The sequence below is a fragment of the Rhea pennata genome, chromosome 4 (assembly GCF_028389875.1).
Source record: "Rhea pennata isolate bPtePen1 chromosome 4, bPtePen1.pri, whole genome shotgun sequence".
In the NCBI taxonomy this organism is placed as follows: Eukaryota; Metazoa; Chordata; class Aves; order Rheiformes; family Rheidae; genus Rhea; species Rhea pennata.
Window position 1 is genome coordinate 46,080,979 of NC_084666.1, and position 23,699 is coordinate 46,104,677.

General features: G+C 36.7%; 1 protein-coding gene across 1 annotated transcript; it reads right to left on the reverse strand.

Annotated features, from left to right (window-relative positions):
* Positions 1-286: 286 nt before the first annotated feature.
* Positions 287-18,692, reverse strand: RBM46 (RNA binding motif protein 46). The gene is made up of 4 exons (XM_062574738.1): positions 18,542-18,692; positions 13,656-14,123; positions 11,731-12,513; positions 287-333 (listed from the first exon to the last, which is right to left on the reverse strand). Exons 1-4 carry the CDS (start codon positions 18,690-18,692, stop codon positions 308-310), a joined length of 1,428 nt encoding a protein of 475 aa, XP_062430722.1. The 3' UTR covers positions 287-307.
* Positions 18,693-23,699: the final 5,007 nt, after the last annotated feature.

Genomic DNA, 23,699 nt, shown 5'->3' on the forward strand with positions numbered 1-23,699 from the left:
CTAAAAATAAGCTACTGTTTATAAACTACTACAGGTAATAAAATATTTTTAAACAAATTATCTCTTCAAAACAAATTTAATCAAACTAACTAAATTTAACATTTAATTTCACTAATCTTTAAAGTGAAAGTTTAAAATACATACGCTCTTTGCAAAATTATTAGCTAATAAACATGTAATTTGTGTTTCCAGTAATTGTGTATCAATGTGGTGTTCTTCTTCCTTTTATGGCAAGATCCAAAGTAACAAGTTCCAAACTTTTCAACTGCTCAACTATCCTCTTCAGGGCAACGTTCTTCCGGACAGATCAAGCCAAATAGGGCGTACAGTTGGCTACAGAGAAAGGAGGGAGGGGGGAAAAAACTTGTTATTTCAGCAAGTATACTGCATTCTCAATTTCAAGAAGCTCTTCAACTATGAAGGAACTTCAACTGAAGGTGTAATGAAAGCTTTTACAGTTTTTTGCAGACACTGCCTTCTCCTTCCTCTTCTCCTCTCCCCAGTACTAAATCAAATTACTGAGAAAATGTTTAGTCAACATTTCAAGCAACATCAAAAAGGACCTAGTTAAAAAGAAGAACTAATACACTCCGTTTTGTTTTCTTCCAATTTCAAACCTACAAAAACATACAGCACAATAAATAACGGTATAAAAGCCTTACACCTTAAAAAAAGTCTGTGGTATTGAAGATCACTATTTTCTCAGCCTTTAATTCTTTTAACCAAACTTCACAATAATTCCCCTTTGTTTCACCTCTACTGAACAGAAAATATTAATAAGGACAACTTCAATGTATTAGATCACTAGCTATTGTATTCATTAAAATCAGAAGTTTTATTAATTTGTTACATATAATGATATCATAGCAGCAGTCTTTCATATTATATATATTTAATCCTTTGTATCAAGGGGAAGTACCAAGTTCCGCTACAAACACTTCACAAACAATCTCTGCCTTCAGTGCAGTTATCAACTGAACAGAAAAAGGCACTAAATTCAGTGTTCTTCTGAAGCTACTGACTCTACTGAAGTCAGTCACATTATGGATAAACTTGGTCTAACATTGTCAAATCTTTCTTACCTGGTTTTTTCCAAGTTCTCCTATACAGGCTCAGACTTACAATTTTATGTTTCCTATCTATAAGCAGCAGAGACAGAAAAATAACTGCATCTTCAGGACAAATGCTGGGTACTCAAATTAGAAGCTTCCAGCAGTAAAGTTAACACTGAGCATGGATTTAACACTATTTTCAAACTGCCTTATAAGCTTTAAAAGTAACAAAAAACCTCATTCATGACACTCAGAAAAGATGGTAATCCCCGTTTAAAAAAAAGTCCTTAGAAGTCACAGACAACCACACATAACTTAAATTCATCCACAATAGCATATTTCAGGAAAGAGCATTTATCTTTCTGCAATGAAATGCAGAAAGCTAAAAATAACACTTCTTTGAAGTGTAGTGTCTCACTGGTCCTCTTCTTTCCCACGAAACAGACTACCTAAAGAAAAAGTTCAAGTCATCAGTGTAATAACAATCCAGTTTTGAACGTAAATTTAAACCCACGCTGCAAATACAACCAATACAGAGATCAGACTGGGGTTGTCTTAGCAGTGAAAACCCTAGCTTTCGGCACTACTGAAGTGGTGATCCATCAGCAGGTCATCAGCAGTGGAGCCTTGGTCTCCTCTGAAAACAAGAGACTGAACTGACCATTTCTAAGAGCCTCCTTGAGCATGGCCACAGGCAGAGATACCCCTGGGACCAGCTTCTCTAACAGCCTAATCAGTGCAGCCAAGGTACATCCTGGAGTGAAAGAAAACTGCCCCGAACACAATCTTTTTAGGTTTATTCACCATATTCCACTATGCTGCTTTCAGGAACAGCAAAGCTATCGGCTTCCTCAGGGATGGTGGTTAAACAAAGCACGAATGTATTAAAGTCATCTAATAAATATTTAACTCTTCCAAATTTACACTGTAAAGGAACATCTCACTCCACACTGAGTCTTCCTAAATCCACAAAAAACAAGATCAACAACTGTATTTGCTAAACAAACAGCAATTGCTATATTTTTAAAAAATTTAATTTAAAAGAACTACTCACTGAAGTGCAACAAAATGCAGCTTCTGATTTTAAGAACAAACTCTTTTTTTTTGTAAAATTATAAGGAGGTGAAATGACTCTTAGAAATCAAGGCTTCACAGAGAAACAGAAAAGATACTGAATAATGATGAAACTCAGCATAACGCTTAAACAACTACTACCATCTGTGGAAAACATTTAGTATTTGCCTGTAATTGTTCCAAAACCAATACACAATGAATTTTGATAAAGCTGACCATGACCATGCTGAAGTAAGGAAAATCCATACTATGAAATAGTAAAATAAAAATATTTCACTCTTGAATGTGACACCATTAAGGAGAATGTCCAAAAATCTAGAACAGTAGTTTCTACTGATACCTTTGCTCTGAAAGCTGGATGCTGAGTATAGACTCCTGAGTTAGTTTTTACAAATTTTATCCTTGATTATGAATTGTTATGGCATGTAGTATTTAAGAAACTTAAACAAGTGAATTCACAAGATGCACAAACTGTTTCAGAACATATATAATGAACAATATTAAGTAGTGAACTGGAGTAAACTGTAATTTATATGCTATAATTAGAGGATAAAATGCTTTTGTTTGCTTCAGATGCCTCAGTACCCTTTTGAATTTTTCTTGTATTTTAAACATTCTCTTCCATGTAAGAATTAATTTCATAAATAATTTTTCAACAAGATTTTCCTATACTGCCACATGGAAACCTGTGTAAGGGAACAAAGATGTTGTGGGACACATGCCTAAAACCCTGCAGATCCCTGAAACTGAAGAAACTTTACTAAAATGATTTCCCTTCTTCCTTCACCCTCCCCACTACCCTCAAGCCAGTCTCAGTTGGGAGAGAACTCCCAGGACTCAGCCTTCCCTACACAGAGTGCTATCTTAAGGATTAAGAGGAAGTTCTGCATCTTCCAATAAGCTGTATGGGTCCACATGTGCTGACAGATTTTCCTCTCCCTGTAAGAAATTTCAAATTATAAATTAAAGAGATGACTTCACATCAGCACTGAAAGAAGCATAATCACATGCTGCATAGAAAAAAGGCATTTCACAACATCAAGGCTTGACACTGTAGGAGCCAAACAGAGAACATCCACCTAGGAGGTGAAGTTTACTTAATTGTTATTGGACAGTTTTGATATCTAGTTCTCTCTACACTCCCCAGATTCACTTGTGAGGCATACTGTTTCAAGAAATCTGACTTTTGTAACTAATGAGAAAAAACAAAACAAAGCAAAATAATACTAAGTGCACTATGAAGCCATCCAAACAATCCTTGGTAAATCTTGCAATGCAGGATTAAGGAGGGGAAGACTGGACAAAGGTTAAAGAAATCAAGATACAAGACGACTTATTGTACTATAAAGATCTGCCAAAATTATAGTTCGGTCTGTTCTAAAGACAGAAATAACATGATTCCTAGTACAATCTTAATAGAGCAGTTTGCCAAGTTTCAGTTTTTCTATCTCTGTTACTCTGGAGGAGGACGACAATATCAATGTAGACCTATGCAAGAAAGAAAGATTTTTTTTTTTTAAGATAAATATAAAGGATATTTTATAACAGTCAAGAACCACAATTTGGTTACCCTTACTTATTATCAACTCACTTTCCTCTACACAACATTCCATTTAAATCAGATGGTCTATTGAAGTAATATTCAACAAGAGCAACAACTACTAGAATTTGATTATTGCTGTATTTCTAAAATGGCTTAAGAGATGCAAGAAATATAGTATTTAACTTCATCAAAAAATAAAAGAACTTTCAGTTTTTCGTAAAATTGTATGAAGATTAAAAAGTCCAACATGTTAACTTTGTAATAATGGAAGTAACAAAACAAAGTGGTCATTTATTTTTGCAGAATGAACACTATAAATAGATTTCTGAATGTTTTGTCTTGGTCTTCATGTTTTGCAATATGTATGTATGATGCTTTGTTATCAAGCAAGGATCACTGCTCATAACTTTTTCTCTATTTAAAACAACAGACTTATTTTCACTTGGACTAAGAATGGTGCAAGTATTTTTTCATATCTAAGATCAGTTTCAGTTGTGGGGAGGGGGAACATCTGTCACTCTATTAAAAAACCTTCAGCTAAATAATGATGTAAACTCTTGGATTCTTGTACACAATAAACCGCTAAACATACTCTGAATTATAGTTCGGGTGCATCTCTACAGAATACAGTAGGAATAACATTGTGGTATGAAGGCAGAGACCATCACCACACTCTAGGACTCAAAGTATCTTAATTAAAAAAAAGACGTTTTCCCACCTAAACTGCCTAAATCCCTAGAAAAACTTCCATATTTCGGGACTGTATGCGAAGCAGAATCCTGCTATAATTTGGATTTAGTACAGGACTATGAAACCTAACCCTGTTATACTCACACAAGGAAACTAAAGAGACTATCCTCAGCCTTCCAAAGATATCACACAAAAAGGAAAGACAAGAGGGGACAAACTACAATCTGGGCACCCTTGTGATTCTCCCTCACCTCCCCCACAAGAATGTGCCTACAGGACACGCAGGACAGGATTAAAACTGTTCTTTTAATCAATGCCCACAGTTCCTAAGCAGCTAAAGAAATTACTAGTAAATACAAAACTCAGCCTTGAAGTTCAAATTTGATCTGCACACACTATTGTAACTAATTTCACTTTAAAAATAAATGCCTGTCAACGCAACTACATGAACTGAAAAGAAGCCAGCATAATACCACAAGGAAATTTAGTGCACAATTTTTTACTTTAGGAGATAGGTCATAGCCTGTGCATGCTTTAATAAAATGTAACAATGAGTACAATTACATAATTACAATGATTTTATAATAAATAATGCTTCATATATGTTTATAAAAAACAATTTGTTCTCCAGCTGAAAATAGTACTTTATCTTGAAACTGTGAACTGGCAAATATAATCTCTAGAAGTATTCTTTAACCAACAATTTAACAAATGTTCAGCAATTTGATTTGGATATAATTTAACATGCAATTATAATCAAATATGTATACCTTTTATGCCTAAAATTTTTAAGTGCAGTTTTTTTTAATAAACCACGAAATCCATAAGCTAACAAACCCAAGTAACAAAAATGAATTTCCCTGTATCAGTGGACTTCTTCCAGCAATGAGTGAAAACACAAATTCTAAGAACATTCTGTATTTTCAGTTTTCAGATGTTTTTCACTGAAGAAAAGTAGGCAGAAGTTCACCTACAACGAGAGCATGTATCCACAACTTCAGGGTCTCCTGCCTATAGCTTAAAGTCATCCAGCTGGGCCAGCCTGATGACACAAGCTGCAGAGCTACATTAATGGAGCAGCAAACTTGAGCAATATAGTGCTGCCTCTCAGCACTGCCTCTCAGTTTAGGACTGGCACCACACCAGTACAGCTTCTGGACCAAAGGTGGGATACAGATTCGGTGCCAGCTAACACTACAGTCTCCAAACTGGAACTGCCTCAACCTCATCAGCTTACGGTGCAGTCTGAAGAGGCAAGAGTAGGAAATGTTAACATACTTTTCTAACTGGACAGTACATTTAACAGTCAAGTATCTTTTTCAAGTAACATCAAGTTGTTGGGCTACTTCTAACAGACAAACTTATCTGTGCTGAAAAGAGACTGACATCAATGGGAAAGCTAATTATTCCCTTTACAGCATATTCACCTGTTTTTTCCCATTCTGTTCCCCACCACTACCTTAAACATTCACCTTCTTCTGGAACTTCAACATGCAGTCCTGCTCAGTTTTTCATATAAACTGGCAATTAGGCAGGTAATTTGCATATATTTGCACACACCTGAATTTTTCCCCTTCTCGTTCTGTTCACAATTTCTGTAGCAATTTTAAAACATAGTTTATTCATCTTTCAGTGAAATCATGCATTTTTGTTTTCTCAGAGTATCGTTTTCAAAATATTCTGGTGACACCATGTGGTAAACTGTTGCACCGCGGTCTGTTTAGGACTACTGTATATGGTATCAACCAAGTATTCTGGTACATAAAATAGAACACAAAAGTAAGTAGAACAGCAAGAAAAATCACGGGGTTTTATATTGGATAAGGGAGATTAATAATCATAACATTTGGGGGAAAACAACAGATTCTATATATTTTGTTTACTGTGTTGAGGAAAAACAGATACTGCTGTACCAATGTATTCAAAATGAGAAAACAATTTTAGCTCTATTTGCAGTATAATAACATACAGATACAAAAATACACTCACTACCTGTAACAACCAAGAGAAACATTCTGAAGTTCCAAACTCAGTATCCAGTGATTATTTGTACATTACGTTTGTCTGTAGAAACCTTTATTCCTGCAATTACAGTTCTGCTTTTTCTACTGACTAAATATAAACAATATTTGAAATTATTACGAAAAAGAGACTTCCTGTTTAGTTTAATCCTCTCCAGATTCTGTCAGGTGCAGAATTTAGCTGCGAAAAAAAAATCTTGTTTTATACATTCAACTTATATTGTACAAGATATAATTATTTGTATAAAAATAAGTGTTTGAACAGAAATGTCTGCTTAGATCCCCCAAAAATCTGAAATAGTAATTAAGTCATGTTCCTTTATATTAATGCAAGCTTGCAGAATCCTCTTGCATAACCCAAAATGTACACTCAACAGTAAGTATCAACAAATTGTCTTTTCTCAAACAAATCATCCTCTCCATTTGCAGCTCTGATCAAAGTACCTTGAAAACTATTGCTTATAATAATGCATGGATTACATGGATTGTTCCTCATTACTCCATAATGGCAAAACCAGTAGAATATGTGGTTTTTCAGACACATCTTTTGGAACACAGCATTGCAGCAAGTTTCCAGCCATTGCCTAACTACCACACAGCATTAAGATGTTGACAATATTTCTGACCCCTTTTAACTAGGAAGGTCAGTAACTGCAAATGGGAAAGGGCAGGCTCCCATACCTCGAAAGAAAAGAGCTGTGGTAAGCTATTAAAATTCTGTCTACACCGCAAAAACATTTACATCTTTCTGAAAAAGTCCACGTCTCCTCATCAACACCAACTCTACATTTGAACAAGGAAAGATTAAATAAAATTAAAGGAGTCTCATACATCTTATCAACTCAAGAGATACTAAGATGTAGCTTCTTTAAATTTTGCGTCTACCTTTTGAAGCAATTGGACTAGATAATGACTATCCTCTCTTGGCTTCAAAAGCCAAGATAGTTTATTAGACTGTGTATTTTACCTTTAAAAAAGTAGAAACCTTATGAAAGCAGAACCTAACAAACTTGCCTAAATAAATCAAAACAAGGCATAGGGAAAAAAGGATTAACAGAATACTGACTGTACCCAATGGTTTCTCTATCAAGATCAAATCAAGCAGATGATTTATAGCAGGAAGAGTCTGTGACTGGCCAATGTAAGTAACAGCACAGGGAATCTGAATTTCAATCTACTTAAAACAGAAGTGAGGAAGAAAGAGGCTTTAATGCTACACACCACTCAAACCCAGTACCAATATACAAGGAAGCCAAAGTCTTGAGTCTGTCTTCTCTACTAATACCAGTCAGTAGAGATTAAACAACACACACAAAAAAAAAGAGAAAAAAAAGAAAAAAGAAAAGAAAGAAAATGGGCAACTAATAACAAAAAATGTCTATAATAAAGGAAAGAATATCTGAAGCACACATTTGATTATCTTAGATTTTGCAGGCAGCTTTCCTTCTCACTTTGTTCTTAAAACACTGCAAGAATTATGTTCTGAAACTAACCTTTATACCTTCTGGCGAAGTCATACTCTTGCACAATGGATGCTCTCTGGACTTTAGCATGGCACAGAATATTAGAAAGAAGTTTCTCGCTTTTCATTCTGATTGGTAACAATTTTGTCTATGCAGTTAAATTTTCAAATTCTCTCAAAGCAGCCCCTTTCATCCACTTACCTTAATTTATGTGTTCTTAAAAGAAAAAACATGCACATCACAAAATTTAAGTAGAAATTTTAAGATCCTGTAAGAAACATTACTTACCAGCAGCAATTAATCACTGTCTCATTTTTGTACATTCATATTTATAGCAAGTTGCTTCCAAGAAAAACATACTAGTGCTTTTCTTAATACTACTGCTACTTACAGGGACACATATGTGTCCATGAAGCATCATTTGTCAAACATGTCAGACCATTTCAGCAAGTAGGAGGGATCCTCTATTACATCCAGCAACTCTTCTTTAGCTTCAGACAGTTCTTTCAAAATACTATATCAAGTTAGAACAAAAACAACCTCTGCAGGTTAGGTAGGGAAGAACTTTTCTATTTCTAGAGTCCTTAGGGCATCATGACAATGTTTAACACCGACATGTTTATAAACATGAAAAAGTGGTATCTTTCAAAAGTCAGTCATATATACCTGTTTTGAAGCAGGGCTCTGCCTGCTTTGTGCTAGGGCAAACCCCTAGTACCAAGAATGCACAGAGGCCACCAAAATAAAAATAACTTTAGTTCAAAGTTAGTAAGACAGCGCTACAAATACTAGGCCATGCTTTTAAAATCCGAACCTGGGATTTGCAAATCCCAGTAGGTAAGAATTCACAGCCTTTGAAGTGCTACCAGACTTTGAGAGAGACACTATTCATTTAGATTTACTTTAAAGCGTCTTCCCTATAATACTTACAACTGTAACTGAAAAGATGAAAAGCTCATACTTGCTTTAAAGAAACAACACAACAACAAAAAAGCTTCTTTACATTCTAGTTTTGACCACAGTTGTGAAAAATCGTTCTTACTCAACTATTTCCTTGTAATAGGAAATAGTTTCCTTGTTTTGGCAATTCTTTCTCAAAGCAGTATGAGAGAGAAAATATTTTTTATCTTAGATAATGCTACCTGGAAGACACAAAATGGGCACAATCAGGCACAGAACCTGAAGCTGCTTCACATCAATAAGGACCCCACATCACTATTTCAAGTTTAGCATTGTTTTCATAATTTGGTTCAGGATTACAGAGATTATAAAGGTATGACTAATTTTGCTAGTTATGAAAAAAACTGAAAAAGATGATTAGCCTTATGAATTAGATAAATGCATACAAAACCAAGCACAGATACTTTACTGTTTTAGTATTAAAAATAAATAAAAAATTCAGCTCATTCTGACCATCTTAAAAGTATAATCTTTTTGGAAGTGACAAACAAATGCAAACAAAACATACTGCTGCTAAAGTAGAGAAAACTCATTAGGTTTTTTATTTTGGAGATTCTTCTTCCTCTAAGAACTTTTGGACATGCAAAAACAAAAACAAGGAGAAGTAAGCTTCTGAGCACGAGGGAAGAGTTTGTCTGAATTTCAGTTCTATGCTGCAATAAAAGGCATCACAGTCAAGCCTGAAGCAAGTCCACTACAAACTCCATCCAAAAGAAAGACTTCACCAAAATCTAAGCATCAAGAGACGTCCAGAACAAGTGTAGAATAGCGCTATTAGGAAGAGAAAGATGGCAACACCATTTTACCAGATTTTTACCAGCAGGACTTACTTTTCCCACCCAACAAAACTAGAATAGAGAAAAGAAAGGTAAGAAAAACATCCCACCTAATTTTTCTGCCTCCATTTCTCTGGAAATTTAGTTCCACTGGGCCAAAGTTACCAAGTAAAACCATCTGAAAAAAACACTTATCTGTTTTCATTTCTCTTTCTTCCTTTTCTACAGCAGAATCAAACTGAGAAGCTTACCCAGTAGCCGAAGACACCACAAGAAGAGATCACAAGAGCTCATTCTGACCTTAGAGATCAAGGCCATACACATTCCGTTTTAGCAGTGTCATTTTTAAAGTGGTTGCAGTCCCAGGTACATACTGCAGATCAGGGAAGGATGGTTTACTGTTACTGCACTGTATGACTGCATTGTACTTATATTTCAGAGCTGCACTACATGGGGTCACCAAGTCTGATGCCAGAAACACTTCCTACTGAGAATGTCACTGCTTTCAAACTGGAAGCCCGTACCTTAGAAGGATGACATTCTACAACATACTTTACTTAAAACTAGAGAAGCAGAAAAAAATGTAGTGATCTATTAATACACAGAAAAATAGCGCACAAAAGCATAACCTGCCTGAACTTCCTAGATAATAGATTTGAATACAACTTATCATCACAGCAAAACATGAACAAATGGGAAAACCACCCCAAACCCTCACAACTTTGGCATTGTTCCTCTTCTGAATTGTCATAAAAATTAAAAACAAAAAAAGACAAAAAGACTGCTACAGACAATGAGACAAAAAACTAGTTTGTATTAGCTGAGCAGCCTACCATTTCCACTGCAATTTACAAAAAAAAGAACTGCTTACTCTAGGAATCATTGGAAACATTTTTTGTAATGATAAATATTAATGTCACTATGCAAAACACTGGTAAGATTTCAGAATACATCATGTACAGTCCTTGTCATGCTCAAAGAAATCATTCAATAAATGCACAAGAATGCTACTCAGCAGATCAGAAAAATGAAGTGATGATTTCCAACACTTGCAAAACTATAAAGATCAGTTCTATCCCTTTTTCAAATATACTACGACCTACAGGCCAGAAAGGGAGAATTAATTAAGCAGAAAGAAAATCATTTAAAAGAACAAATGGAATAAATTATACAAAACTTTGTCTGGAAACATAAGGAGATTTCAAGCCATTATGGTATGGTTGCACAACAGCCTTCAAATCTGCATACTAAGAATCTAGTTTCCTTTAGGGTGGACATTCATTTACTAATGAAACTACCTTGCATTACAAGTCAGTTCTGCATTCTGGATGCTATCCTACAATATTACAAAAGTGGAAAAGACCAGACAGGAACTAGATGTTAAAGTGTTACATGTTATATTATTTACGTATATCAACTTACAAAGCACCAGGGATAACAAGTACTGCTAGAACTGTAGTGATCTGCATCCTCAATTATGAGAACAGACTTTATTACAATAATCAAAACTTCCCTTTTCTAGCAGTCACATTTTAAGAAACAGAATATATACATATATATATATAGAGAGAGAGAGAGAGAGAGAGAGAGATGTCAGACTTCGAAGTAATTAAAAGTAACTGCCCTACCTTCTCCTGTTTACTTTCTTTTTAAAATAAGTAACAACTACACATATTTAACTACACTCTTTTCCCAAAATTATCTTCAGCAGAGCCCTCTATCGATATTCTGCTATAGCCTTGAGAATGTCCATAGAGAGAAATCAAACCAGCTTACTACAACTATTTATTCATCCAAATATGCACGAGACACTTCTGGTTTATCTCTCAAACACTGAATCAATATACATAGGCTTTCAAACAAATTTTCAGCATCATGCACATGACCTTATACCTGCCTAAGTCACTTAACCTGTCATCTAGTTCTTTCTTATAAATCATAAGGTAAATAAATGAAAGCAAAAAATGTTTCCCCATTGCAACAGTATAAATGCTGACACCATGTTCCTTCAGTGCTCTCACTCTGATGTTCCACACTGAGCAAAGTATCAAGATACACACACAGGACGTAAGATGTACATGTAAAGCATAATTTTAAAATAACTTTTCTAACTTCAGTTCTTAAGAACTAATTAAAAGTGTTTATGCTTACCTAGATGCAGAAGTGTAAACTGTGCTGCCAACTCCTTTGCATCTTCTAATGTTGTACAGAGTTTGTCCGGCATGAAGTAACTCTGGGAACCATTTGCAATACTAGGAATAACTATCTTGTACACTAAGAGTATTTTCCCATCCTGACTTGTGGTTGAATACAAGTAGTATTCTGGTGGTGCCCAGTTATTTTTATTGCAATAATAATCCAGATGCATTACTGCAGAACTGAAGTGACTGGATTTTAAAGAATACATGCTAATTGGAGTAAGCTTTGTTCCTGGAAAAAACGGGTATGTGCACCTTTCAATTTCAGGGGGGTTTGGACTGTGCTGGCCATTCAGGCGAACTGAAAGATTTGCTGTTTTTCCTAAGGATTTTTGATGACCATCTTCTTTATTAGAAAATCCTAAGAGGTTTTCAGAACTGGGACTAATCTGACCATTAAGATGTTGCCTCCAAGTACTTTCTTTGTTAACTGGCTTTGCCAGTGTTACTTCAATACTAGCTCCATCAATGCACTTTCCATTCATTACGGACATAGCAGCAACTGCATCCTCTCTGTTGAAAAAATGAACAAATGCATAGTCTCTCAGCTTCTTTACACGTTCAACTACTCCTGGCTTGAACTTGTTGAATTCAGCTTTAATTGTGTCTTCTGTAGTAGATATCATTAAATTTCTCACATACAACACTTTAACTCTCTGCATTGTTTCTTCATCAACTTCTTTCTCTGGGTCTGCCCAGTCTACTTGAATAGTATGACCCCAGAGTTGGAATGTTCCTACGGCAAAGAAGCATTAGGCCAATAAGAAAGATACAAGAGGGAGGAAAAAAAATCAAATGATATCTAGCTCTTATCACCTACCTAAAGAAAAAAAAAATACAAACTACGTAAGACTACAAAAACTAGGAAAGTTCCTATCAGTATCCTTTAGGTTCATTAAGCATCATTACTTATCAGAATGTAAGACTTGATCAAACATGCACATACATACAAGAGCAGTCGCAAGCATGAGATTTTACTAGTTGGTAAACACACCAACTTTAATAGGATTAACATCTAAGAAAAAGTCAGTATAATGAGCATAACACTTATAAAGAGTAATCTACATGCATATGCACTAGCATGAGCCTTAATGTATTTTGTAATGGACACTGAAAACACCCCACACAGAAAAAACTTGTTGACTTGAAATGAGTAACATTTTGAGCATTACAGAACTAGTTTTACATTCAGTGATTCATTTCACTGAGATCAATGCTGTATGATCTGCTTTAATGATGCTTAACTGCTTTGCTTCTCCAATGACACTCTTATTTCTTTCGTTGCCTTTTATTTCCTTTCTTTTCTATTATTTACCTTTAAACTGCATATTTATCTATTTCCTCCTCTTTATTTTCATTTCTACTTCCCCTCCCTCAAAAGACAAAGTAAGGTGCAAAGAAAGACTTTTTCTACTCGTTAAACTCTTAAAATGAATTTTCAAAAAGAAAGTTTAATACTGACTTTCAAACACTAAGATATGGAACACCAATAACATCACTCATTCTACTCAAAGGAAATAAGGGGATACATTCCAACCATTACATTTTTATGCTCAACTTTAAAGGCATTTGTATGCAGAGACTAGTGCATGCAAATGAAAACTGGATGTGTGCCCAAGCAAATACCTATCTTGGCGTAAATTACAGTAACCTGTGTTTTATAAAGCATATGTCTGTTCATTCATTCTCAAAATTGCTTTAAATTTGAGCTTAAAGAGGAAAAGGAACTGTTTATTCATGCATCAAAAAGTCTTCTTTACCTGAAAGGCTCAAGATACTATACAGCAATGAAAACAGGAATGACAAAAAAATTGGAGAAAAACACTCCCCCAGAATTCTAATTTAAAAAAAAAAAAAAAAAAAAAAAAAAAAAGTTACCTGGGATTAGCCGCCTTCTAGCCATTGCGGCTGCTCTGTGAGATTCATATTCAACAAAAGCAAAGCCACGATTTTTAGTTTTATCAGTGGCATTTGGATAAACAATGACATCCACCACTCCTTCTGTAACTTTTTTCATTTCATCCAGTATTTCTTCCTTCTTCTTTTCTTTTGGAATTGCTCCAATAAATAGTCTGCAGTTGTCCAAGCTTACGCAGACACCAATAAATTTCCCCGGGCGAATTTCATAATTATTAAGAATCCTAATGGCTAGCTGGGCCTCTTCTTTAGTAGTGTACATCACAAAGGCATAGCCTCGATTCTCGCCACTGAATTCCATCATCAGTCTGAACTCATAGATCTTCCCAGCTCTCTCAAAAACAGGAACTAATTCATCTTCATACATATCACGAGGAATCTTACCCACAAAAACTTCACATCCACGAGGTGGAGGAGGACCTTCCCAACCTTAAAATAAATTGTCCAACAATAATCTTAGTACAAATGCCAGACACATACGCTTGGCTCACACAGTTGTTTTTTTTTTTCCCCATGGGGGTGGGGCAGGAGGATAGGATAGAGGGATTTATTCTTAGCATCAGTTTAGGACTGGAATATTCTCATTTAATATATAAAATTTTGCATTTGTTACACTCAGAAATTAAATTGTTGGCTAATATCATTCCTGCCCCAGCTTTTTTATTTCCCTCTCTCATTTCAATTTATGTGACAGCCCACTGAAACTAGTGTTATTTAAAACACTGACAGGCTTGCTTTAAGTCTACCTTTCAAGGATTTTTTTTCCCCTTAAAAGTATATGTCATTTATTAATACAACTGGTATGTGATAATTAACTGAATTGCTAGAGGAAGACTTTAAGTTGTATTTTTTCCCATAACATTAAAAAGTTGCAGTTGTTTCTAGGCAATTCTTGCCCACATTTTAAGAAATTTTGGTCAAGGTTCCCAATGCCAATGTTTTTTTTTCATTCACATCACTCAAAATGTCAGAACATTTTGATTCCACTTTCTCCTTTCATCCACCGAAACAGGGTTTCCTAAGGAAGGCAGGACACAGAGCTATCCCTTCTTCAGTAGCAAAACAGAGAGAATACCTTCCTAAAAACAACTAATCAGTTTGCCACAAGCTGGAGATGAATGGTAAGGGGAAAAAAAACAGTATCTACAAAAAAAGTGAGTCCTTAGTTCACATCTGAAAGTTACAAGTAGACCCATGTTCCTGCCATTAAGTCAAGCAGACATTCATATACCCTTTAGATCTCTGCCATGTATGTCGAAAAATATATTCATCAGATAATGTAAAAATGTATACATACATTTAAAAACATGAGAATAAGGTCTGCAGAGCAAATACGGCACTCTGCATTTTACAAAAAAAACAGATTAGACAAATCAGAAGTTTTAGATGCAGATAAACAGTTAACTAATACATTTTTCTCAAACTTTCACAAGAAAGATTCTTAGCAGGAGAAAAAGCAAGGAGTACAAAGCTAGTAGAAAAGAAGGAATATAAAGTTTGAAAAATAAGTATTAATATTAAATGACAAAGCATAAGGAGGCAAGGGAAAAAATGATAATACCTGACAAGTTACAACAACAAGATGATTAAATATTTTACTTTGGCTTGAATTTCAAAGTAAATTATACTTAGGTGGACTTCTATAATTTCCTTACAGCTTTTTCCTTCATGTAAGTATCATCAAAGTGCAAGTAATTTATTCCTAAATTTTTTTTAAAAAAACGGAATCATTGAACAATTTTTGTCTTTTTGCAGAACAAGTTTTCTTCTATAAGCTGTGTACTAAGAACTACATGGTACACAGAGCATCTACTAAAGTGATCAGAATTATTCATCCGGAGCCATAGTGTTGGGATTTACCTAGGAAGAAATTCTACACAACACACTGTTCACACAACACTTTTACACAACGCTTTTACACATCCAGTCTCTGTATCATAACTGAGGACTGATAAGGCAAATGATGCAGTTGGTAACCTAGTATTGCCATCACTCACTGCCTGCCAATCACTTTCCCAAATAAAAACACCTAATTCAACATTGTATCTTTTAGGAACTCCAAAGAAAAGCAGCAGCACAAACCTCAGTCAAGAAAAAAATGGACGAGGTTATGCTTAATACTGTAAGAAAGTCATGGAATTAAATGACAATGTTTATTTATTAATCAGATTCAAACTTTTACCATCATCCTCAGTAATTAATTAATACTAAGTAAAAGCTAACTACCACTGGGAAAAAACCTACCTTCTACTTTTCAAGCTGCATATAAATTTATCATATATATCAAAGGCAGAAAAGAATTTAAAAACTGGGAATATACAATTTCTTTGCAAATCATCTGAGCTCCTACAGCACATTACTACCAACTGGGAGTACAGTTCTAACTCCTGACATAAGGACAACTTGGTACCAGTGCTGGGTTTGTGTTCAACAGAACAACCACTGAATTGGTTCACCAATCACCACTCTTCCAACAGTTACCAACTGACCAATGAATTTCCCTCACAGGGTACCTTATTCAGTGCTGGACAACAGGTTGTTGGGTTCTCTTTTTGAAGTAGTTCAAGTAAACCAAACTTTAATCAATATTTTAATTGTAACCCTCCACTGGTTAGTGAGATACAATCCATCTCAAATTTTCTTCCATGTAATTCTCCTAATGACTTACGTATCTAATCACATTTTTCTGTCTGCAACAATCTAAGCACAGGACCCAAAAAAAGCAATGAAAACTCACTGTTTTCATTTCCATGTCTTATACTTTACAAGTACATTTTCCAAAAGTAGCCTAAGCTGAGCAAGAATTGTGCTGCTGACCAGAGAGATTTAAAAACACCCCCCAACACACACCATTTTGTAGCGTTAACTTTCAGCCAGATCAGCTCCTTATTCTGGTAACTTGCCAGCCACACAAACAAGATTCTAAGAAAGAGAACACAGCTGATAATGAAGCCATCTTTTTTGGTAACATAAGCCTCTAGAAACCACATTTTAAACACGCAGTATTCACAACACAACCCTGATTTACATACTGTAATTGTAATTTCTCACAAATCTTCTCAAACATCCAGTCTCAGTTGGCCGAGGCTATCACTTATTGTAAAAGGGCAACTTCCAGCCTAAACAAGTATGAAAATACATGAATTACATACCTGCCCTCTAATTCTTTAGGTTAATGAACAGATTTATGAAAGACATGTCTTGTCAAATACATCTAATTTCAGTGTCCAAAAAGATTAACAAATTTTAGCTTTGCAAAAAGAACACTTTTAATATTGTCTAATGTTCTAATTAAACAACTGTCATTATTCTATAATGTATTAAATAAAATAAGAACAGAGCTCTCAGAAAAAGTCCAATGATGCACGGGAGTTCTCAATCCAGCGCTATTTTCAAAAGAATTTCATAGGGCTCCATTCACCTGTGTCATGGAAGCTGCTAAAACTATGTAGGTAATTTTAGACAAGATAAACTTCCAAAAAGAAATCATTTTGATATGCTTATATGTTAAGCTTCATGTGAGAACAAACAATACAATTCATGCTTATGGGTATGGTTTAAAAACATATGGGATCACAGGCAACAAGTAAAACTGAACTGAAAAAGAGCAGCACAAAAAAACGTACATGCTTTCTGCATGTTTAATTACATAAGTTGACTCAAAAAGATTTATTTACAGTTCACGTGATACAGCCAGGACTAATGGCAAAATTCAGCATACATTGCTGATGTCAACAACAACAGTATGTATGTATTTCTTTTGCTTTGAATGTTTTTTCCCAAAAATTTAAGGAATTAATTCCTTTAAACCAGAACAGTAAGATCCTGACAAGCATTTACTGTACCTGATACTACAGCCACTGCTTCCAAATTGCAGTGTACATACTCTGTATAGAGTTTACTTCCCTATTACAAGATTTAATTCTTTATTTTGCTATTGACTTCAGTGGAAGTATAACGGGTAAAAAATATCTAATGAGAAAGTTTCTTTTGACAGTAGTAACACATCAATTCACCCGCAAAAGTCTCCCACTTAACACGAAGATAAATCCCAACCAAAAATGTACATAGGAAACTATTAGTAGTTATTGTAATGTGAATACTGTCCTCACTGTTTTCTGGGATTTTTATCAGATGTTTTTATTTTTACACATAGGTGCATATATAACATATTTTCTGTTCTTCAATATAGTAAGTGACAGAACAGCACACATTAAACCATGACTGCTGTACTTTGCTGTAAAAAACATACTTGCTTTTTCCAATAAAGGTTGTAAGCTCCAGAAGCTCAACACTTACTAAGTTTTCTCTTCAGAACATTTTTTTAAGTTATGTTAGATGTGGGAACAGACTAGTATACTCTGAAAAGAGTTAGGTTACCTTTATCAGTGTTATCTCAGCAAGTTTGTCAAGAAATGCACATGTCAATGCAGGGAGTAACCACAGAGACATACTAGTTTAGGCTAAGGTCCGCCTGCTACCACTGATATGTTTTGAGTGCCACTAAACGCTTCCATGCATGTTCTCAGTCATATGAACACACACAGCATTTTCAATTCCACATTTGCTTTACCACAACAACTTTAACTGCTCTTACAGCTGTGATTTCTTAGGTCTATCAAACGCTGTTCAATGCAGTTCTGGCACAAAAAAAATCTCAAACTGCTGAAGTTTTAAAAGCATACCAAAACTCTGTGTGTTCTGTTTCTTACACTCTTTCCCTAAGCATCTGCTACTGATCACTGTCAAGATATAGGACCCGGGACTACACGAATTTTTAGTCTGACCCAGTATAGCTGTTTGTATAAAATAAACTCTAACTTCAAAATCTCTGAAGAAATGCTCACCTGGTGGAGGACCACCAAATTTTCTTTGCCCATTTTCTTGAACCATGCTGTATCCTGTCTTCTCCATCAGAGCCAGTAAGGCAGCCTCATTCTGAGTACCACTTCTGACCTTGCCACATCCATTTGTTACATCTGTATTTTCCTCATGCATATCGGCAGCAGCTTCAATGGAAGGTAGGTATTTTAAATTAAAAGAATTCTAAGTTACTATTTACATACAGAAGCTATGGAAGCACAGAAAAGCAATTTATGCTATATGTGACTATTCACTATGACTTTAAGGTTAGTATAAAGCCTCCAGCACTACACCCAACTATTGCCATGTATGTATTTGCTTTCAAAACATTAGCAGCTGTAGATTCCATATTAGAACCTTCATAATATGCAAGTTAGCTGTCATACTGCTGAAGACTATTTTGTAAGTATGCTTTCCAGTATATTAAAGACTTCTCTCATAAATCACATTATTGCAGTTCTGTAGACCTACACACTATCCAAAGTAACAAGTTCCACTTTCTTACTACTATGTTTTATACAAACACCAGTAATTTTAAAACTGTATTTGAGTCCCCAAAAAACTTTATTAAGTACATTAAGTCCATGCCTAATTAGCACAAATAGTTCAAAGAATTCAGGAACAACAGTACAATTTAACTGAAACCAGTATATAATAAAACTAGGGAGAACAGCCTGACAAAACTAAGCAGCTGAAATAAACCCTTACTCATCATCCTTACTTTGCTGCTTTTATCCACTTTCACAATGCCCACAAAGATTTATTATTACAGTTACTACTGCTCCACCCACTGTTTCCAGGTATGCCAAGACCCTCTACCACAGCTTTGGGTTTCTGTCATCTAGGTGATGTGAAACAATACCAAGGAACGTATATGCTATTATCAAGCCTGTTAATGAAGCCCCTTAAAAGGAAAAAACAAAAAAGGTAACTTAAAACCTAGATTTTTTTACTGCCTCTTTTTTTCCTTTCCCACCTTATTTCTTCTCTTCCCAAGACTTTTTTGCCTTAAATGTCCCAACATTTAGTCAAAAGCAATCTTCTTCAACACTGGGCATGATCACCTGCACAAACAGTAACCAGAGCAGCTTAAAACAGCCCAGAGGTTTGCTAGCCTGGCAACATGCTAAGACCAACTGCTATGCCCCTCATTCTCCAAAACAAATACTCCAAGTAAGAATCACCACCAGAAATAGAAGTTGCAGCTCCTATTTGTTCTTTAATGCCTTTTGTATCTTCAGCTTGCTTTGTCTTCAGTGTCAGACCTTAACAAGTAACATCCTCAAACCTCAAGATTTTCTCCCAAGAAAAATATTTAATATCAACTTCAATTCTGCATACAGAACATACTGTTTGCTGAACAATTAAGTTGAAGCTTCTTACTTAAGAGCTCAATTAAAAAAATTTTTGGAAAGCAGAGGATAAAGAATACTAAACCAGACAGTAAATGGTGCATAAACATTCAGATGTCTCTTCAATAGGTATCCCATTAGTCAAGGTCCCAGGAACCCAGTTAGTTCAAGTACTGCACCAAACCCAAACTAACTCAGTTGCTTCACTGAGCTGATGAACGTTGCTAAAGGAAAGGGAAGACGACTTCAAATGTAGCTATGACTACCTTTCCTTCTACAGACTGAAGATACAGCCACCTTCTCTTCTTCATCCGCCTTGTGGCTTTAGCCTCAAGTTCGTTTGAGAACAGCAGAATTCATTTATCTAGCCTGGCTACCCAAATTAGCACTATTATTTACACAGTTTATTTATTTCATAACACAGCTGATTATTAACTCCCTACTTCTATAGAAAACAAGAAGTGCTACTAAAAATAAAGCTATTCTTAGTAGCTAGCTTACAACTATTACTCCATCTTTACACACGACTTTCAGATTGTTACTTGTCACACTAAGTGAGCAATGGTCTCCAAACTCAAAGTATTAACTTCCCCACAATGTTGAAGCTTTTATTTTTATAATAGCCTACTGAAACTAACCAAATATCCCAAACTAATATGATTTTGCATACACTGAAAGTAGATTTTTAAGATATCATACGCTGTAATTACTTATAGTTAGACTGAACTTCAAGATTAAGAGGTCCCTTCCACTGCTATTTTTGTGCATGTTACACAGTGATATTTCCGTCTAGAGGTGGATATTCTCTTTTCCCCAGTAGCTCAGAGTCACTTTAAAGGTACTCTGAAACACTGTACTGTAGTTGTTCCTATAAGCAAACATTCTTCTCATGACAATCTTCTTATGACATTATAACAGACTCTACAGAACAACTATTAGTACAGTAATGGAGTAAACACAACTACATTTTTTTCTCAACCCAGAAAAAGGGGGGTGGGGGTGAGAAACATTTCTTTTTCTAGCAAAAAGTTACTGATTTGGGGACTGGAATCCAAGTGAGCAGCCATTTTGGAGAGAAGTTCATATGACATGCATCACAGGTCATTAAAACAACTGATCCCCAAATGACCCCGACTTCATCAAAAGGAGATTCTAGAAAGGAAACTGGACAGAATACAACAAAGTCCTGGAAGTCAGAAGCTACAGACAACAGCAGCATGACTTCCACTTGCTACAAAGGTGCTCCACCTCCTCTCAGCAAATCAGTTTTATTTACCGTGTTTCACAGCCTGCAGGCTGCACACACAGAGATGCAGTAATCAAGAAACCTCTCAGCAGATTTAGGGCTAACAAAGTATGGAGAGACCTCAGAAAACTCTGGAGGCAGGGGTATGTTAAATTCCTCTTTCTCTCATCTAGTTCAGCCAGCCAGCCAAGAACTTATCTGTAAGAAGAGCAACGGAACACCATATTAAAATCGTATGAGTTGATAAGGGCGCCGAAGCATACGACCAAGAGCAGGGAAGTAAGAAAGGAGGTGCTGGAGAGTCAGGACAAGTGACCAGCAGAGGAAGCAGGCAGACCTGGGTAGGCCCCAGGCTGAGAAAACAGTCTGAAGAGACAGGCTGCCACGTGGGACCGCCGGAACAGTTAAGAGGGAACAACGGCAGCCCCACAAACATCCTGCATTACTCGCATCTACTTGCATGTTGAGGGCGGCTGCCGCCGTGCCTTCTCCTCACACCCTCGCGTCCCTCCCCGCCACCTTCACCTTTCCCCACAACGTCGCGACGACCCGAAGCCACCACCGCCCCCTCCCGCACACGGGTGAGGCGGCAGCACGAGTCGCCGCTGTCCTGTAGCGGCTCTGCGCCACACCGGGAACCCGAACCGTCGCTCGCAGCGCAGCGCAGCGGCCGCGCCACCGCCAACCAACCCACCACCTCTCTCGCCTAACACCGCCGCTGCGCGTTTCCCTCTCTCCGCCCCAACCAGCCAATCACCAGCCGGCCGGGGAGGGCGCAGGCACAACTGACGGGCGGCGCTACCCAATCAGAACGAAGCGGCGGGCAGGGCGTCGCGCAGGAGCTATTTTAAAACGCGCCGCCGTTGGCGGAAAGGGGGTTGGCCGTGTGCGTGAGGCGGCGCCGGCTGCGAGAGCCGTTGGGACCGTTGCGCGCGGGCGGCGCCGCGTGGCCCGCCGCGGATGGGGGGAGGCTGGGGGGCGCCCAGGGCTAGCGGCGCTGCCCGCGCTCTCCTCCCTTCGGGGCGGGGGCCGCCCGCTAGCCTTACCGTTAGCTTTGTCACAAGCAGGGTGGTGATTTTTGTATCCTTTGGCCGACATCCACCCTCTGAAGGTGATGTGCGCCTGGATGGCAGCCTGGTGTGTTTCAGGGAGTGTTTGCTGTTGTGCAGGCTCCTGTTGAGCAGTAATAGCTATGTGGAATAGGTCTCTTTTTGCTTCCTGCTGTTTTAATTAGCATTTCCAGGTTTTAGAAACAAATCACGTTACCTTAATGCAGTAATGGGAACGGGCGCTGCTGGGGTCAGCACGGCTCTTGGGCCTTGCAGTTTTAACGTGGCTGCTGAAGGCTGCCGGCACTGCTCAGGGGTCACAGGCACGGAGCTGCAGCCCTTCCCCTGTGGCACTTGGATGGGCACGCATCAAGTACATCAAAAGTCAATAAAAAGTATGGGATTAATTTTCAAGGTGTTTAATTTGTTACTATTGAAATGCTGCGGCTTGTTGTCTCCATCTTGCAAATGAAAGACTCCCAAAGGGGAAAAAAAATACACTGATTTATATTGAAGATTTCCCACTCCTCTAAGAATTAAATGCACAGCTGTATTTTGTAATAAGCCAGAGAATCCCAGAGATTTTTATCTTGGGGACCATGCAAATACAAATTTATTATAATAAAGTTTAGCAATCTAATTTTAGATATCTATCACTATAAACTTGTTTAGTACAGCTTATTAGACATCTTTGCTTTTTTCAAAAGGAAGGATTATGCTACTTTTACTAAATGATAAGTTGTATTTTACTAATTATGAAATTTTTACAAATTTCAGCATTATAAATCACTGAATGGCTTACATACCAAAGCTGTTGCATTTAAGATTAAATCTCACCACCTTTTCATTTCTGGTGGCTGCAGCTGCAGCTTTTTCTTTTTAATCACATCTAGTTCAGCTGTGGAGCCCCTAATAAGAATGACTTAGGGGTATATAACAATTAAATGAAGTTTAAAATGCGAAGGGCATTTTGACTGCAATTCAGTGTCCTGTTCTGTTGGAGACCACTTACTTCCTGTTAAAAAAACTCTGTGTTTCAGTTGCTAACTGAAAGTATGCAGACAAGTCTCATAAATTCTAATTTAAGAAAACTCTTTAGTATTTTCTTTGTATTTTATGTGTGTGACATCTTACCGGACAGGTTACTATAGGTAGGATATAGAAGCTCAACAGCTGCTCAACTGGAAATTTTAACCTGTTCTAGTATTTAATAGCAGCAGCTCTCTAGAAATCATACAAATTTTGCAGTCAGGTTTTTTACTTTATGAAATGGCATAAATAAAAGAAAAATAACCAAAAAGAGCATTCAATGTCTACCGTAATATCTCCTAGTAAACGAAGTCAAACCTAAGAACTAATGACTTCATTTTTCTTGCTGACCCCTGTCTCTCTAAAAGACATTAATGCTCCTTTTCTCCCTTTGTTCCACAGGTGCTAATTGGGTATTACTGTTCTCACTACCCCCTTGCCCACAGGTGCTAGCTGTTTTTTTTTT

Excerpts from the sequence above, each read along its gene's own strand:
- RBM46 (XM_062574738.1), bottom strand. The coding sequence starts at position 18,692 with ATGCATGAGGAAAATACAGATGTAACAAATGGATGTGGCAAGGTCAGA. Across the intron at positions 14,124-18,541 it reads ATTTGGTGGTCCTCCACCAG|GTTGGGAAGGTCCTCCTCCA; the intron begins GTGAGCATTTCT and ends ATTTATTTTAAG. Across the intron at positions 12,514-13,655 it reads TAGAAGGCGGCTAATCCCAG|GAACATTCCAACTCTGGGGT; the intron begins GTAACTTTTTTT and ends TCTTTGCCGTAG.